Source organism: Pseudorasbora parva, chromosome 2 (genome assembly GCF_024679245.1).
Source record: "Pseudorasbora parva isolate DD20220531a chromosome 2, ASM2467924v1, whole genome shotgun sequence".
Taxonomy (NCBI): Eukaryota; Metazoa; Chordata; class Actinopteri; order Cypriniformes; family Gobionidae; genus Pseudorasbora; species Pseudorasbora parva.
Window position 1 is genome coordinate 32827855 of NC_090173.1, and position 18357 is coordinate 32846211.

Sequence of the window (18357 nt, forward strand, 5' to 3'; positions counted from 1 at the left end):
CCCTTTCAGCCTGAGCGGGGCTAATGCCGCGTCCATACATTTCGTAAACGTGCGGGGCGCCAGGGATAAGCCGAATGGCAGGACCGTGTACTGATAAGCCTGCCCCTCGAAGGCGAATCTCAAGAATGGCCTGTGGTGGGGGGCTACCTGCACATGAAAGTACGCATCTTTCAGATCTATCGTGAAAAACCAGTCCCCAGGGCGAATGTGCGCGAGGATCTGTTTCACCGTTAGCATTTTGAACGAGCGAGTCATTAGAGCTTTGTTCAAATGCCTTAGATCTAGGATGGGCCTGAGCTCTCCGTCCTTCTTCGGAACGAGAAAGTATCGGCTGTAGAAGCCCGACTCGCTTTTGGGAGGGGGAACGGGCTCCACCGCTCCCTTCTTTACCAGTTTCAAAATCTCGGTGCGAAGCACGTGACTGACGCTGCTTCTCACCGAGGTCTCGACCACGGCGCGAAAGCGCGGGGGCCTGCGAACGAACTGTAGCGAGTAGCCCCTTTTTACTATGTTCATAACCCAATTTGATACCCCGGGCATGGCTTGCCAGGCCTGAGCTCGACACGATAGCGGCTGGAGCCGGCGCGGATAAGGGTCGCCTACTAGAGGGAACTCGGTAGCGCTGCCATTTTGTGCTTGAGACATAGAGGGGGTAGTGCTTATGTGTGGCGGCGTGCACTGTGGAGTGGGCGCCGGGACATTTATAGCATGGGTGGGAGGGGTGAATGAGTGTAGGAGTGCAGACTGATGTGTGGGCACATTTACTACAGAGAAAAAGCTCTTTTTGAGATTTATTTGGGTCGCCGTGATAACGGCGTTTGTGTGCAGGCGAGTGCGTTTGACAACGGGCTCGTTGGCTGCTAAACTGAGGTCGGCAGTCACCTGGGTGCGGGGAACTGGGAGACCGGGAGGGAGAGATGGGGGTCCGGCCGAGGCGAGACCTGACCATCTCCTTTTTATCCCTGCGGCTAGGACGGCTTCGGAGGCTCGGGGTTCAACACAATCCTGGGTCGAGGTCCCCGGCGTTCAGGCCGACTGCTGCGGTTCGCGGAGCGGGAACGTTGGCGCGGTCCAGAAGAGGAGCGAGGCCGGGAAGGTGGCTCTGCCGGCTTAGCGGGTTGAGAAGGCGGGGGTCTACCTCGAGAGCGTCTCTGGCCTGAAGACGAGCTGGAGCGCTTAGGCAGGAAATGCCTCATAGCCTGCGAAGCCTTCTGCGCTTCGGTGAAGCGCTCCGCGAAACCCACGACTGACGGGCCGAAGAGACCGGTAGTGGAGATGGGGGCGTCCAAAAAGGAGGCTTTGTCCGCGTCCTTCATCTCGGTCAAATTCAGCCAAAGGTGCCTCTCTAAGACCGTCAGGTTAGCCATATTTTTCCCGATGGCTTGTGCAGTGGCTTTAGTGGCGCGAAGGGCCAAGTCCGTCGCGCTGCGGAGGTCCTTCAAAACATCGGAGTCGGGGACAGACTCATCCAAGGAGCGGAGAAGTCTGGCCTGGAACACCTGAAGGATAGCCATGGTGTGAAGGGCCGCGGAAGCCTGGCCAGCGGAGGCATATGCCCGGCCAGCGAGAGCAGAAGTGGTGCGGCAGGGCTTGGACGGGTGCTGAGCCCTGGACTGCCATCCTCTGGAGGAGGAGGGCGGGCAGAGGTGCGCGGCGACAGCCTCCTCGAGGGGTGGAAGAGACTCATAGCCTTTTTCCTTAGCGCCGTCGACAACGGAGAGCGCTGGGGAAAAAGCGGATCTGGCGCGAGCAGAGTAGGGCGACTTCCACGACTTCGTAAGCTCGTCGTGTACCTCAGGGAAGAAAGGCGCGGGCTTCTGAGGAGAAGAGAGGCGGCGGCTTTCCAGGAACCACTCGTCCAGTCTGCTGCGTGTTGGCTCATCGGGCTGGGACCACTCGAGCCCGAGGTCTTCCACGGCCCTGGAGAGCACGCGGATGAGTTCCGCGTCGACGTTAGTTTTGGCGCTCTTTGGGGGGCTCCGAGACAGAAGATGACCACTCGCTACCAGAAGCGGCTGTGGAGAGGCTGTCCTCATCATCCTCTGGCGGCGGGCCACCGAAGGAAACCGAACAGGCCGCTGCATGAGAGGGACGCTGTTCCTCCTGGGTGAAGGTGACCGGCGATGGCGAGGCACGCGGGGAGTCATCCGGCGTGCAGTCGCCAGACCGTTCCGGCAGCCTCTGGTCGCGGCGTTTCTTGCGGCGCGGCCCAGCGGCAGGAGGAGGGACCTGGTCGAAGGTGGCGAGGCGAGCCCGAAGGGTCTGCAGCGCCATCTCATCGCACTCGGGGCAGCCGCCCTGAGAGAGTGCGAGCTGCGCGTGGTCCCGTCCAAGGCATGCCACGCAGATGACGTGACGGTCGCCGCCAAGGAGAGGAGCTCTGCAAGAGCCGCAGGAAATACGAGGCATTTGAAACAACGCCCCGCGCTCTTTTAGGAGAAGAGAGTATAAAAGGATACGATCGCCGGATGGCGTAGCTGGAACGGCAGAGAAGGCGGAGAGGGAGTCCGTCGTCCTCAGCTGCAGGTTCCGCTGGTGCCTTTTCGACGGCGGTTGCTTCTTCCGGAGGTCAGCGAAGGTATCGCTGAAGGAGATAAAATCTGACACCTATGGCGAAATCTGACACCTATTTTCCCATACGTAATACGAGGAACCTCTCTCGAAAGGGAACTCCTTTTCTCGAGAATGTGAAGCAAAACTTTTAATAAAGGTATCTATGTAAAGCGCAGTGAGCTGCACGGCCATAGCCCAGCGCGAGGAGCGCTCTGATTGGCCGGGCTGCGGCAACTGCAGGAACCTATGGTGAGGCGGCTGAGAGGAACGAACCAATGGGGGGCGTTCCAGAAGCCCGCCGAAAAAGGTGCTTATATTTGCATACAGGAGGCTATATAAGACCCTAATTCGCCATAGGTGTCAGATTTTATCTCCTTCAGCGATACCTTCGCTGGTCTCCGGAAGAAGCACCGCCGTTGAAAAGGCACCAGCGGAACCTGCAGCTGAGGACGACGGACTCCCTCTCCGCCTTCTCTGCCGTTCCAGCTACGCCATCCGGCGTTATATATCCTTTAAACTGTGTCTATGTTGAGTGTTATATGTGTTTGTGTTGCCGCTGCAACGCCACTTCTAGAGCTTACAGGCTTGTTCTACTCGAGGACTCTCTCGTTCCGCCGCGTCGTTAAGCGCCGCGGAAAGACGGAGCTCTTCTCACTCTCCCTCTGCTCTCGTCCCGTCGCGCTGAATAGCGCCGCGGAAAGAGAGAATGTTAGAGGACATGAGCACACTCAAGCCGAAGCTCTCTTCACTCTGCCGCCGCCGCGGCTCTTCTTCCGCCGCTGCCACAGAGTTGTTCCCACTCTTCTCTCATTCCGTCGCGCTACAGCCGCGGACAGAGAATACTAGAGTGAATAGGCGAACTCGAGCCGAAGCTCTCGTCACTATACCGTCGCGCTGAGGAGGCGCCGCGGACAGACGGAGTTTTTCCTCGGACAGAGTTTTACCTCACGCTTCCAATTCTCTCGTCCTGTCGCTCTATCGCCGCGGACAGAGAATAATAGAGTGAATAAACAAACTCGAGCCGAAGCTCTCGCCGTGCTAGAAGCGCCGCGGACAGAGTTTTACCTCACGCTTCCAATTCTCTCGTCCTGTCGCTCTATCGCCGCGGACAGAGAATACTAGAGTGAATAAACAAACTCGAGCTGAAGCTCTCGCCGTGCTAGAAGCGCCGCGGACAGAGTTTTACCTCACGCTTCCAATTCTCTCGTCCTGTCGCTCTATCGCCGCGGACAGAGAATAATAGAGTGAATAAACAAACTCGAGCCGAAGCTCTCGCCGTGCTAGAAGCGCCGCGGACAGAGTTTTACCTCACGCTTCCAATTCTCTCGTCCTGTCGCTCTATCGCCGCGGACAGAGAATACTAGAGTGAATAAACAAACTCGAGCCGAAGCTCTCGCCGTGCTAGAAGCGCCGCGGACAGAGTTTTACCTCACGCTTCCAATTCTCTCGTCCTGTCGCTCTATCGCCGCGGACAGAGAATAATAGAGTGAATAAACAAACTCGAGCCGAAGCTCTCGCCGTGCTAGAAGCGCCGCGGACAGAGTTTTACCTCACGCTTCCAATTCTCTCGTCCTGTCGCTCTATCGCCGCGGACAGAGAATAATAGAGTGAATAAACAAACTCGAGCCGAAGCTCTCGCCGTGCTAGAAGCGCCGCGGACAGAGTTTTACCTCACGCTTCCAATTCTCTCGTCCTGTCGCTCTATCGCCGCGGACAGAGAATACTAGAGTGAATAAACAAACTCGAGCCGAAGCTCTCGCCGTGCTAGAAGCGCCGCGGACAGAGTTTTACCTCACGCTTCCAATTCTCTCGTCCTGTCGCTCTATCGCCGCGGACAGAGAATACTAGAGTGAATAAACTAACTCGAGCCGAAGCTCTCGCCGTGCTCATTCTACCGCCGCCGTGCTGAAGCGCTGCGGACAGAGAATACTAGAGTAAGTTAGACGAGCGAGCTCGGGCTGTTGGGTATGTCAAGAACAATGTCGCTGCAGCGCGCGCTTACTGCCAAGGAAGTTGTAATGGCTGCCTTGTCATGATAGCGCGCGCCCCTTCCACAGCGCGTTGCTGACTAGAGCGCGGCTTACGTCATAGCACGCGCTCACTGTCAGAGCATAAGGGCGTCGGAAAATGGCTGCCAAGCTAAGCCCTTTTTTCACTCTATCACTTCCAGTCCCCTTTATTCAGGCGGCTGGAAAGGTTTTTACACTGTAGACAAAGTGTCCACTACACAGTGTGCACCCCTACATAAGCACTGTTAGTTCAGCCTCACAAAATCACAAATAAATCCCGCCGCGGCCGGATTACACCATATAAAGTCAACTAGCCTTATTGCAGTCAACTAGCCTGTGGTCAAACACGCTTGTCTGCATGCGCGCTTTCAGTCTAGACTAGAGCATAACGGCATTGTGGAATGGCTCACATACCACCCGCACTTCCTTACATTCTCCCAGTTCCCTTAAGTTAGTGACTGGAGATGAAATATTGCAGTCAACTAGCCTGTGTTAAACACGCTCGTCTGCACACTAATGCTGTGTGCGTTTACCCCTGTGGATTTGCTCACTGGTTTGCACCGTGGGTATTCTACGTAGGTTGTGCGCCACTGCACATTGTTTACACTACACACAAAAGAGCTTTCTATGTAGGAAATGTGCCCACTTTACAGTCTGCACTCCTGCACCCAAGCACTTTTCACAAAGTTCACTCTCGCACACACAATATAAATGTGAGGCGTGCGCCCACTGCAAAGCCTGCACCGCCAAAACTAACACTATCCCCACAGTGTTAAAAGCAGTGTTACAGCACAAGCAACCCGGCTAACAGGCCCCTATTACTAAGCGGCCAGCCCCCGAATCTAATTCAACCCCTGGCTTTACGAGCCCAGGCCTGGCAGGCCATTCCTGGTATATAATATTGGGTGTTGAACATATAAAACGAGGTTCTCGCTACAGTTTTGCTCGCAGACCCCGCGATTCAAGCCGTGGTCGAGCCCTCTGTAAGAAGCAGTGTCAGTCACGTGCTTCTCGCTGAGGCATTGAGACTGTTAAAGGAGAGAGCGGCGAAAACAGTACACCCGACGCTAGCGAGTCAGGTTTTTACTGTCGCTAATTCCTCATGCCGAAAATGGGTGGCGGTCTCAGGCCCATTTTCCAGGCATCTGAACAAAGCACTTATGACACGCTCGTTTCAAGGTGCTGACGGTGAAACAAATCCTCGCGCACATTCGCCCCGGGGATTGGGTTTTCTCAATAGATCTGAAAAACGCATACTTCACGTTACGATAACCCCCCACCCCCACTACAGGCCATTCTTGAGATTCGCCTTCGAGGGGCAGGCTTATCAGTACAGTCATTGTCATAGACTCAAGACTTACGGCATAAGAACCACCACGTCTTGATAATGTACATAAAATCGCTAGGGCAGCCGAGATCAGACTCTGTTCACTGCATGGCTAAGCATCTCCTTTTATGGGCAGAGCACAATCTGAGCTCCCTAAGGGCGGCTTACGTGCCAGGTATTCTGAATCAGGGTCCGGACATGTTATCCAGAGGACCCATGTCCCCAGGGGGATGGTCCCTTTACCCGCAAACAATTCAGCTTGCACAGCACACGCTGCCCAATATTTTTTCTGCAAACGCAGGGATGCCCTGGCCCATGTTGGCCCAGACTCCCTCTATATGTTCCCTCCGATCGCGATCCAGCTGCAGCCTGTGCTTTTTAATAGCCCCACTTTGGAAGAACCGCACATGGTTCTCCATACTGTTTCAGCTGTCAGACACAGCCCCATGCCTATTCTGCCAATGAAAGGGAAGGTCTGGCATCCCAATCCCGAGCTGTGGGCCCTCCACGTATGGCCCATCAACGGTATCCGGGAACCTCTCTGACAAGTTATGAACACTATTTCGGAAGCTAGAGCCCCTGCTATCTGGCAGCTCTGCTTGAAGTGGTCAGTGGTTTTCTAACCAATGTGCTACGCGAAACATCGACGCACACTCATGCGAACTGGCGGAACCGCTCGCTTTCTCCAAGAGCTAATGGATGCGGGTCGTCCCCCCTCCATACTCGGGGTGTGTGTCTCCGCCATAGCAGCTAGCCACGCTCCTATCGCGGCACATTCACTAGGGAAAAGTGATCTTATTGTGTGTTTTCTTAAAGGGGCCAGGAGATTCAGCCCGCCTTGCCCCTACCTCGGTCCCTATTTGGGACCTCGCCATGGTTTTGGAGGCCGTGAAGGGTTCCCCCTCCTAACCACTTCAGAACACGAGCTTGAAGCACATATCACTCAAAACCGTTTTTCTGCTGGCTGTGGCCTCGGTTAACCGAGTGGGTGGCTTACCTGCACTCTCCGTGAGCCCTTCCTGTCTTGAGTTTGGGTCCAGCAACTTCAAGGTTGTGCTCAAACCGAGGCATGGTTTTATGCTGAAAGTGCTATCAACCCCTTCAGTATGCAGCTCTTTGCACTGCTTAACCCGCGTCTCAGAGAGAATAAGACGCAAACATATTCTGCTCAGTCAGAGCATTGAGATTGTATCTAGAGCGCTCCGCCCCCTTCAGGCAGTCGGATCAGCTCTTCATTGCTTCGGTGGCCGCACTAAAGTTTGTGCTGTCATGAAACAGTCTCTCACACTGGATAGTGGATGCAGTCCCACTAGCATATAGGTCCAGGACCTACCTGTCCTACAGGCATTTAAGCCCACTCCTCTAGAGGCATGGCCTCATCTTGGGCTTGGTCGTGTGACATTTCTTTGGAAGATATCTGTGCGGCGGCAGGCTGGGCCTCTCCGTCCACTTTTATCAGATTCTACAAGTTGGAGGTTCCAGCTCTACAAGCAGGGCTTCTCTCCATCTAGGCTCTATCTTGACCCTGGCAAACAGATTGCCTTACATTTTGGCCTGTACACATTAGTCCTTAAGCACTATTCATTCATCATAAGATCCGACTATGTCCGATCAGCTGTTCAAACGAACCGACTCTTCCGGTTCTTCATTCCCCTTATAAGCCGCCTCTGTCGGTGTCTCGGGGGTTTATAACATGTGCTTTGGGTATACTGGGTCAGTCAGCACACACGGCGCTTTACATTGTGTTCCCATACGTAATACGAGGAACCTCTCTCGAAAGGGAACGTACTCGGTTACTTTCGTAACCTCGGTTCCCTGAGAGAGAGGAACGAGTATTACGTTCCGTGCCGTGTTTATGCTTCTCAGGTATCGCTTCAGTCGATCTTAAAACCTGACACCTATGGCGAATTAGGGTCTTATATAGCCTCCTGTATGCAAATATAAGCACCTTTTTCGGCGGGCTTCTGGAACGCCCCCCATTGGTTCGTTCCTCTCAGCCGCCTCACCATAGGTTCCTGCAGTTGCCGCAGCCCGGCCAATCAGAGCGCTCCTCGCGCTGGGCTATGGCCGTGCAGCTCACTGCGCTTTACATAGATACCTTTATTAAAAGTTTTGCTTCACATTCTCGAGAAAAGGAGTTTTTCCCATACGTAATACTCGTTCCTCTCTCTCAGGGAACCGAGGTTACGAAAGTAACCGAGTACGTTCTTGACATACCCAACAGCCCGAGCTCGCTCGTCTAACTTACTCTAGTATTCTCTGTCCGCAGCGCTTCAGCACGGCGGCGGTAGAATGAGCACGGCGAGAGCTTCGGCTCGAGTTAGTTTATTCACTCTAGTATTCTCTGTCCGCGGCGATAGAGCGACAGGACGAGAGAATTGGAAGCGTGAGGTAAAACTCTGTCCGCGGCGCTTCTAGCACGGCGAGAGCTTCGGCTCGAGTTTGTTTATTCACTCTAGTATTCTCTGTCCGCGGCGATAGAGCGACAGGACGAGAGAATTGGAAGCGTGAGGTAAAACTCTGTCCGCGGCGCTTCTAGCACGGCGAGAGCTTCGGCTCGAGTTTGTTTATTCACTCTAGTATTCTCTGTCCGCGGCGATAGAGCGACAGGACGAGAGAATTGGAAGCGTGAGGTAAAACTCTGTCCGCGGCGCTTCTAGCACGGCGAGAGCTTCGGCTCGAGTTTGTTTATTCACTCTATTATTCTCTGTCCGCGGCGATAGAGCGACAGGACGAGAGAATTGGAAGCGTGAGGTAAAACTCTGTCCGCGGCGCTTCTAGCACGGCGAGAGCTTCGGCTCGAGTTTGTTTATTCACTCTAGTATTCTCTGTCCGCGGCGATAGAGCGACAGGACGAGAGAATTGGAAGCGTGAGGTAAAACTCTGTCCGCGGCGCTTCTAGCACGGCGAGAGCTTCGGCTCGAGTTTGTTTATTCACTGTAGTATTCTCTGTCCGCGGCGATAGAGCGACAGGACGAGAGAATTGGAAGCGTGAGGTAAAACTCTGTCCGCGGCGCTTCTAGCACGGCGAGAGCTTCGGCTCGAGTTTGTTTATTCACTCTATTATTCTCTGTCCGCGGCGATAGAGCGACAGGACGAGAGAATTGGAAGCGTGAGGTAAAACTCTGTCCGCGGCGCTTCTAGCACGGCGAGAGCTTCGGCTCGAGTTTGTTTATTCACTCTATTATTCTCTGTCCGCGGCGATAGAGCGACAGGACGAGAGAATTGGAAGCGTGAGGTAAAACTCTGTCCGCGGCGCTTCTAGCACGGCGAGAGCTTCGGCTCGAGTTTGTTTATTCACTCTAGTAACTTATTCTCTGTCCGCGGCGATAGAGCGACAGGACGAGAGAATTGGAAGCGTGAGGTAAAACTCTGTCCGCGGCGCTTCTAGCACGGCGAGAGCTTCGGCTCGAGTTTGTTTATTCACTCTAGTATTCTCTGTCCGCGGCGATAGAGCGACAGGACGAGAGAATTGGAAGCGTGAGGTAAAACTCTGTCCGAGGAAAAACTCCGTCTGTCCGCGGCGCCTCCTCAGCGCGACGGTATAGTGACGAGAGCTTCGGCTCGAGTTCGCCTATTCACTCTAGTATTCTCTGTCCGCGGCTGTAGCGCGACGGAATGAGAGAAGAGTGGGAACAACTCTGTGGCAGCGGCGGAAGAAGAGCCGCGGCGGCGGCAGAGTGAAGAGAGCTTCGGCTTGAGTGTGCTCATGTCCTCTAACATTCTCTCTTTCCGCGGCGCTATTCAGCGCGACGGGACGAGAGCAGAGGGAGAGTGAGAAGAGCTCCGTCTTTCCGCGGCGCTTAACGACGCGGCGGAACGAGAGAGTCCTCGAGTAGAACAAGCCTGTAAGCTCTAGAAGTGGCGTTGCAGCGGCAACACACACACAAACACATATAACACTCAACATAGACACAGTTTAAAGGATATATAACGCCGGATGGCGTAGCTGGAACGGCAGAGAAGGCGGAGAGGGAGTCCGTCGTCCTCAGCTGCAGGTTCCGCTGGTGCCTTTTCAACGGCGGTGCTTCTTCCGGAGACCAGCGAAGGTATCGCTGAAGGAGATAAAATCTGACACCTATGGCGAATTAGGGTCTTATATAGCCTCCTGTATGCAAATATAAGCACCTTTTTCGGCGGGCTTCTGGAACGCCCCCCATTGGTTCGTTCCTCTCAGCCGCCTCACCATAGGTTCCTGCAGTTGCCGCAGCCCGGCCAATCAGAGCGCTCCTCGCGCTGGGCTATGGCCGTGCAGCTCACTGCGCTTTACATAGATACCTTTATTAAAAGTTTTGCTTCACATTCTCGAGAAAAGGAGTTTTTCCCATACGTAATACGAGGAACCTCTCTCGAAAGGGAACTGGCTTTTTAAAAATGTTTATACTGTTGTCTGAGGTAGAGACATGTGCTGGACAGATTTTTTCCGTTAAGTAAAATAAACAAATGTTTCGTTTTTTTGCATTTAATTAAATGGATGAACACAAACAAGGAACTTAGAACATAGAAATACAGTAAAAAGAAAAAGGAAGCCTAAATATAAATATATACCTATAATAGGCTGTAGTATAGCCTAATAAATTATATAATACTAATAAACCTGGATGTATTTCATTTTCAAAGGAAAAGTAACCTAGGGCTAAATACTGCTTTCTTTGCTTTTAGCAATTCCTTCAAACATAAAAATAAAATAAAAAATCTGTATTCCTCAATAACAAAATAGACCAGTAGTTCTGCATGTTCCTTTCTTTAATAACTAATTAGTGTGCGCAAGCGTGCGGTTCGCGCTTATAATATCGACCAATCATGCGGATTAAGACAAGTTGCAGTTGCCACTTTCAAAATAATCTCTCCCTCATGTGAACTGAAATGACAGAGCCATAGATATGACGGGGAGCTGAAGTTCATTAAAGGAGTACTTCAGCGCTAGGAAGATGAATCTGTGTTTAAACTGGGTCATTAATGTTGTAGAAATGTGAAATTTTTTTTTAATTTGGTGCCTTCTAGACTGAGAAAAGACAGAAAATTTATTTTTGTCTCATGAGGATGAAAGACAACAATTCCCAAAATGCTTTGCTGCCCTATGAGGCCACTCCCAAAGCCACCAGATTACTAAATCACTTTCAATTTCCTACTGCGACCGCATTCATTTTTATAAAATCAGTTCAGTTAGAGAACAGACACTACAATTAAAAGCTGAAAGTGTCTGTTCAATATGTGATTTAGCTGTTGAGGGAGTCTCACAGCCCAAAACGCTGCAGGAGTCAGATTATATTGACAGTCATGGATGAGCTCGTGATGAGAGCTGAGGTAAACTTGTCCGCGGCATAGATTCACAGCGCATGTTCAGTCTGGCGAGTTTTCAGTTCATGCCTTTGAAAGCTTAACTTTCATAGGAATTAACTTGAGAAGTTGAAAGACTTACTTTGCTCAGCTGGCCGCACCATTTAAACATGAATGCCTGAGGCTGCAGCTGTGAGTGTGATCTCTATGAAGGTAAATTGATGCCATATAGAATTGCAAGCGTAGGGTAAGATTTGCAACAGTTTTTTTTTTTTTTTACACAAAGGTTGGTTTTACACGCTCAAACTATTTTGCAGTTCCTGACTCTGTTGTTTTCACTTGCAAATCGATGTTCACAGGCTTGCAATGCTTTTGGCCGTATTTTGGCGAAAGAAACGTGTCAAAAGGGTAAGCGCAGAAAAATGGAAGTCAGAAGAATACAGATCATATTTATTTTGCGTTAACATGAAGCTGCAGTTTCACAATACATGAATTACACTTATGAATAACAGTAAAATGCTGCAAATATTTTTTCTTACACTTGAAAGGCAATTTACACCTTTGCAAAACTTATCTTGTGCATGCAAATTTAATTTATGCTTGCAATCTTATGTACACTTTCACAAATCTTACCCTACGCTTGCAATTCTATATGGCATCAATTTACCTTCATAGATCTCCCATCCCCCACGCGTGAGTTGAAAACATGCGGAAATGGCTCCCTCTGCTGGCTGTAGTCTTTAGCCTCTGGCCAACAATTCCTCCGTTGGCGCAAATTGATGATGTTTGCGTAATCGGTGGAATTCTTCCAGAAATAAAAAGCATAAATCTCTTGTCTCAGGGGGATATGAGGGGGGGAGCACAATCGTTCGAATATACTCCAGGGTTTCTACTGATACAAAGCCATATGCCAATCGCTGAAGTAACCCTTTAAATATGCAAATCTTATCCAATCCTAGCCATGGACGTTTACTTCCAGGTCTCCAGTGCGTCATGCCAATCAAAACCCAGTGTTCAGGAGACGGCATTAAAACCAGTGTAGAAAATAGCCTATTACTTATTAGTTATGATATTTTTAAATGTAAAAACCAAATGAACATCATTAGTAGTAGTAGGCAACAGTATAAAAAAAGAAAAAAAGCCAGTTCATGACAGGTTTAAAGTTCCACCCTGTTAGGCTATGTTATGAATAATGTTTGTCCGGTCAAAAATAACATATTTGAGTCTGATATAGTTATAAAAGTTCTGCTTATCTGTAGAAGGTTAGCTAGCTAAATGTTGATCACTCAAAGAGCTACGTCTAACTTAGCTTAACATTTTCCACCCTTTTAGATTCCAGCCTCTTAGGTCTAAAAATCTAACAGGGTGGAATTCTAATAGAATAAATTGTATTGTACAATTGTAGTGTATATTGCAAATTTTATATACATGTTTATATAAATATTATATACATAACACAATATTATATAGGTAGAGTTCCACACATTACTGATGTGAAATTATGCAGGACAATAAAGGAAAACTCGTCCACTGTTATGCTCTGTTCCTTTCACTTTTACATAATAATTTAACAGCAACATTAATGTTTTGCATATTTATATCATATTTTGAGAGGTGAGGCACATTAACAGCATATACAGTATATGTTTTTGAACACTTGTTTATTTATCATCCTGTTGGGAAAAATTGGTCACTATTTTGGTAGAATGCGAAACATTAAAATCATATACTTTTTTTTCCAACACTTATGAAGCCAAAATGTTACCTCATACCAGGAATGACCCATTTATCAAACAAACACAATGATGTAGCTCTCATCCACCTGTGATTGATTTATTTTTTTATTACTTGGCCCACCCGACTTTTGGATATAAGCGTGAACCACACAAGCGTGTGCTTCTCAAACACAACAGAGATCAAGAAATGCATGTTATTTCACTATTTAAGATTCACCGGCCTGCCAACGTGCTTCTGTTTTGGTCTGGAATAGCGCCAGGATGTTGGGCTTTGCGAGCCCTGGGAGTCTGATCTTGCAATAAACCAACAAATAAGGGATTCTCCAGCCTGTGACAGTGTGCTGGTATGCTCTGTTAGACACGTCTCATACACATAATCAGTACAATCGGTAACAATGCAATACTATCACACATAAAAAATATGTTTTACTCACATGATTGTGCTGCCCCACTCCTGTTGCATCCAACATAGAAGTCACAGCATTGTTTTAACCTCAATATGTCTGCAAATCCAATGTCTGTGACTTGTTTACAAACGATTATTTTGCTATCTTTGGTGTGTTTATTGCTCGGTAACGTGATCAGTTTAGCTGCATGAGTCAGTGGGCGGGGCTTCAGAAGCAGAGTACACATAGAGGCGGTGTTTCACCCTTCTAATACATCATTGAGTTGAGAGCCTCATTTTCTGGGCCTGGTGCCTATTAAAGCTTTTATTTGACTAACAAGGAAGTTTTCTGCTATGAAACTTACAGGATATTATTATATTACCATGACCTTTTATATATCAAATGTTCAAGGGAAAGTTGATTTCTCAATTCATCACCCTTTTAAAGGTGCACTATGCAACTTTTCGTCCACTGGAGGGTGCCTATTCTAAACGGCTCGCGAGTACCGGGACTTTTATTATGACGGGACGGAAGTACAGTCGCCGGGCGCCCGCACTTCCGCTTTTTCCGGTCAGGTAAAAAACGCTATTTTTATCATATCAGATAAATTTAAGGGGCCAAGGGCTTCGGCCATCCGTCACTCTCTTCCCTGAACTGAAATGAAGTAGTGGGCTGTACTTTCCACACGATTGACATCAGGTTCAAGTACGCCAGGTTGGCTGGTGGTTATGTTGCCCGCATACCGCCTCCCATGGCCGAGACTGGTATTACGATACCTGTTGGGCCGGGGCTAGTAATGCTACTGCTAATTAAGGCTGATATCTCTGCAGCACTATAACTTGACATTTTTTTAATGACATCATCGCCCTTATTTCTTCTCATTCTTGATGCGTGTAGGTCATTTTTGAGATATTTTTACACATGGGATTTGAGTAACACCTGAACATATTTTTAACAAAGTCAGACAAGAATCATAGGTTATCTCTATAACTTAAAAATGGCTTGTGTTGTAAATTGAAAAAGTATCACTACAAGAGGATTTGGCAGAAAGGACACTTAAAATGCATGGTATTCCAAAATTGAGGAGAAGTTAAAGGTGGGGTAAGTACTATCTGGAAACCGTTGTTGATATTTCAAATCACCAAAACAAACACACCCCTATCCTCCAAAAGGGTCTCGGCCCTATATTGATAGCTCCGCCCCACACATACATAACCCAGGCAACGACTATGGCAGAATCTGTGTGTAGCTAATCCAGGTCGAATATTCAGTGAAAAAGTCACCCCTTCCATCACAAAAACACAAACCGTTCTCATGAGCAACTCGATAGTACACGAGCACGACAGTCCAACTAATGAACATATTACAATAATGACAAGATTAGAGTTATAGCGATCACAAAAACACAAACAGTTCTCATGAACAACTCAATACTACACATGCTAATCCAGCTAACAACATATTACAATTATGATGGGATTAGGGTTATATACATAATGAAAAGAGGAAAAAAACATATTAGGAGTAAAGTATCTTACTCTTCGGACACATTTTGTGAGCTGACGCTTGAAGCACACAGTGAGGAGATTTAGATGCTCCATACGGTGTGGAAATGAACGGGTCTTTATCACCGCTGAAGTGAGCCACAATACGATCGCAAATGGACTAACAAGTAAACATTACACATGAGCATATTCAAGCAAAAGCCAGCATATATTAGTTCTCGGCTAATGTCCATTATGTGTGTCTTGTGTTTTCAATAATGACGCACACTCTTCTCACCATCAATAGTAGACACGCCCCTTACCTGCTGATTGGCTACAAGTTTATTCCACTCGGCCCGTGTCCTTTTTCTAAAACGGTTTTGAAATAACACTTACCCCACCTTTAAATAATCGTAGCTAGTGCGTAGATTCATTAGATTATGAATCATTCCTTTCTTCTACCATAAATCAATAATTATTTGAAAATATAAACCGCTGCTTACCTCGCTGTTGTGAAAGTTTTTCCGTGATTCTTTATTTTATAAGAATGCAAATTTTTGAAATTGTTGCTGTAATTGTGATACAATTGTTAATAAGGGTGTTCTACCATTTCAAAGAGGAAGTGCAACAGTAACAAAAAATTAATGTAAATTGGAAAAAGGTGAAGAAGTCTTGAAGAAATCCAACTTTATTGTTTAAAAAACATGACGTTTCGGCCATGTCAAGGATGTCTGACGAATAGCTGAAACGTCACGTTTTTTTAATCTGTAAAGTTGGGTTTTTCAAGAGTGAGTGTTGTTGCACTTTTTCCAATTTACATGACAAAATTTTGTGATAAAAGAAAATTTACTTTAATATTTTGGAAATGAAGAAATTACCCATGTTTCTCCTTGTCTCGTTTTACTTCTCTTAGTGCCTATACAAAAGGCAAGAATAAGAAAGATGCAAATGGATGGGACTCTTTGGATGAGGAGATCAGTGCCGCAGAAGAGAAGAAACATGGAATTAAAAATTTCATAAAAAGACGACTGAGAACCCGTTCGCCCACAATCCGCCATGATAAGAAAGATGGTAGCTCTGACCCGACTCCAAACAACAGCCTGGAGAAGCGGAGTCAGTCAGGCCAGTCCAACAAACCATTGACAAATGGAACACAAAGTCTTCCCAGGAAAACAGAGGTAAAAAAATGGCCTGTTTTTAAAAAAATATATATATTTATCACAAAACATCATAACGTTTTTTGTCAAACAATTTGTGTGTAATTTGACCTGTTATTTTATGTTGCTTCATAAAAATCTACATTGCAAATGATTGTAATAATCAAAAAGCTTCAAGTTATAAAAAGAATTTCTGCATGGCAAAAATACGCTTTAATTTTTCTGCAACACCTTTTCCTGTACTTGTTAAATAAAAATATGCATTGCCTATACATGCGGTGTGAAATAGGCATACACTATTTATATCTGTATAGACTGAAACCTGCTCTTGTTTCATCCGGGCCATAGACTGAAAAGCTAATTTAAAGCTTTTTTGGTTTCAGTATTAAGAATTTCCTGACCAGTCAAGGAGCCAAAATGTATTTATTTTTAGTTTCTTCTTTCTTAACATTGTGATTTAATATTGCTCTTGAGAACTTGTTAATTGAAAAGATTTTCTTTTAGGAAGAGATATGCGTTCCATCCTCTGCGTCTGAAGAGGAAGGTGAAAGAAAATCGGGGGACAAAAATAAGAAAAAGAAGAAAAAACTAAAAATATCTGATATACTCAAAAAAGTATCTTTTAAAAAAGAAGAGCCTCGGCGCCCGACCACGCTGGCTTTAAAAGAAGCTTCAGCTCTTTTACAACCTGAGGAGCCTCATGCGTCACCATGTAAGTTTCAGACATACAAGATATACAGCTTTAGAAGTTGAGACACAGGACGAATTGTCAGGAATGTGTTCTTGATTGTCTTATGTCTTATTATGCCTGCTGTAAATGCACTGCTTTTCAAAAGTATTGGGTCTTTCAAAAGTATAGTTTTTTTTCAAAATACAGAACAAACAGTAATAATGTGAAATATTTCTGTATTTTCTATTGTAATATATTTTAAAATGTAATTTATTTCTGTAATGGCAAAGCTGAATTTTCAGTCTTCAGCATCACATATTAATTAAAAAATGTAAGACATTTTTTAATGTTATAAATGTCTGTACTATCCCTTTCGTTCAATTAAAGGCATTCTTGCTGATTAAAAGTATTAATTTGTTACTGACCCCAATCTTTGGAATGATATGAACTCTGCATGTGATATGATGTAATTTTTTTTCTCAGCCCATCCTCCTGCGTTTTATGATGATGTGGCAGAAACTTTGGACAGAATCGCACAGAAACACAGTGTGAAAAAGAAATCCCCTGTTAAACCAGAGCCTGTACCAAGTCCACCCAAAGGTACATATGAAACCATAAACCGATGCAAAACTTGTTTATGATCTGATAAATTTATATTTTTATCATAATGTGCAAAGTAGATACATTTTCAATGGAATAGCAAAGCAAGAGCAGACCTGTTGTGTCACATCTTGTTGTGGGCTGTCATTACAGCAATGGATGTTCAGTGCTTTAACAATAGCTTATTGTTACAATAGGCTTTTGTCTGTCTGAGGTCTTTTAAAGGTTTTTTTACTAGCATTGTTTGGATATTAGGTTCAACTTCTTTTTATTCACAGCGAATGACAAAGAAGCTGTGGTTCAACAGCTAGTTCAGATATTGACTTCAGAGGGGGATGCCATTAACGACAAGGTAATGACTCTTGATCTGAGTTTGCCATTCCTAATCTTTATATCCTACTAGGATATAGAGGAAACTTGGCTCTTAAAGCAGCTTTCAATTTAATCTTGTGTTTTTGACTATTTATGGTCATATTTTCAGTTGCCGCTGTGTTTGTCATTGTTAATTGTTGTCTAATGTTGTAGATAAACACCAACCCCTTCCTGCGGTCCACCCTCACACGCCTCTCCTATCCATCTTTTGCCAAACTTCTTGACACGTACGCCAGTCAGAGTGAAGAACCTCCCATTCCCGCACCGGTCAGCCCTACGCTGCGGCGGCTCGCCATCACCATGGATGTGTCGCGTCGAGTCGTCACAGCAACTGGAGTTCAGCGTCTGACAGGCTATGCTGAACGCTACATGGAGAGCTTTGCACCATGGGTGAGGAGCCACGGAGGATGGGTGAGAAGTATTTGCTGTCTACATTTCACTTTTTCTCAGTCTCTCTGGGATATTCATCTCTTTTTTTTTTCCAGAAGGGGGCAGAGTTGTCAAGTGATTATTCTTTTTTTTTTGTCTTCTTCCACAGGATAAAATTGCACAAGTTGATGAGGTCTTGGAGTGTGATTGACCTTAGACTTTTTCATAATGAACTCTGAATCATGTTGCATGACCTCTGTGAGGCAAAGAAGAGAAGAACCAGCCAACTGGGGAACTGACACTACTTGATCAGAAAGTTTCTCTACTGATGTATTTATTATTTTGTATTTTGGATGTTTTTGACATTTTTAATGTGGAATTTTATACCAAAATACATGATGCCAGTCGTCTACT

The 18357-nt window shown here is 46.8% G+C and overlaps 1 protein-coding gene across 5 annotated transcripts in view; it reads left to right on the plus strand.

Annotated features, from left to right (window-relative positions):
• The window catches only part of bcl2l12 (BCL2 like 12), a 29691-nt gene extending 11338 nt beyond the window's left edge, over positions 1–18353 (plus strand). For 4 of the 5 annotated variants that reach the window (XM_067416868.1, XM_067416850.1, XM_067416842.1 and 1 more), the window contains exons 3-8: positions 15689–15953; positions 16437–16644; positions 17086–17202; positions 17481–17554; positions 17728–17985; positions 18113–18353. In XM_067416868.1, coding sequence (XP_067272969.1) covers positions 15689–15953; positions 16437–16644; positions 17086–17202; positions 17481–17554; positions 17728–17985; positions 18113–18154 — 964 coding nt within the window. In that variant the 3' untranslated portion in view covers positions 18155–18353. Of the gene's footprint in view, positions 1–13738; positions 13867–15688; positions 15954–16436; positions 16645–17085; positions 17203–17480; positions 17555–17727; positions 17986–18112 lie in introns of all 5 variants that reach the window. The other variant, XM_067416875.1, reaches the window with a different exon arrangement.
• Positions 18354–18357: the final 4 nt, after the last annotated feature.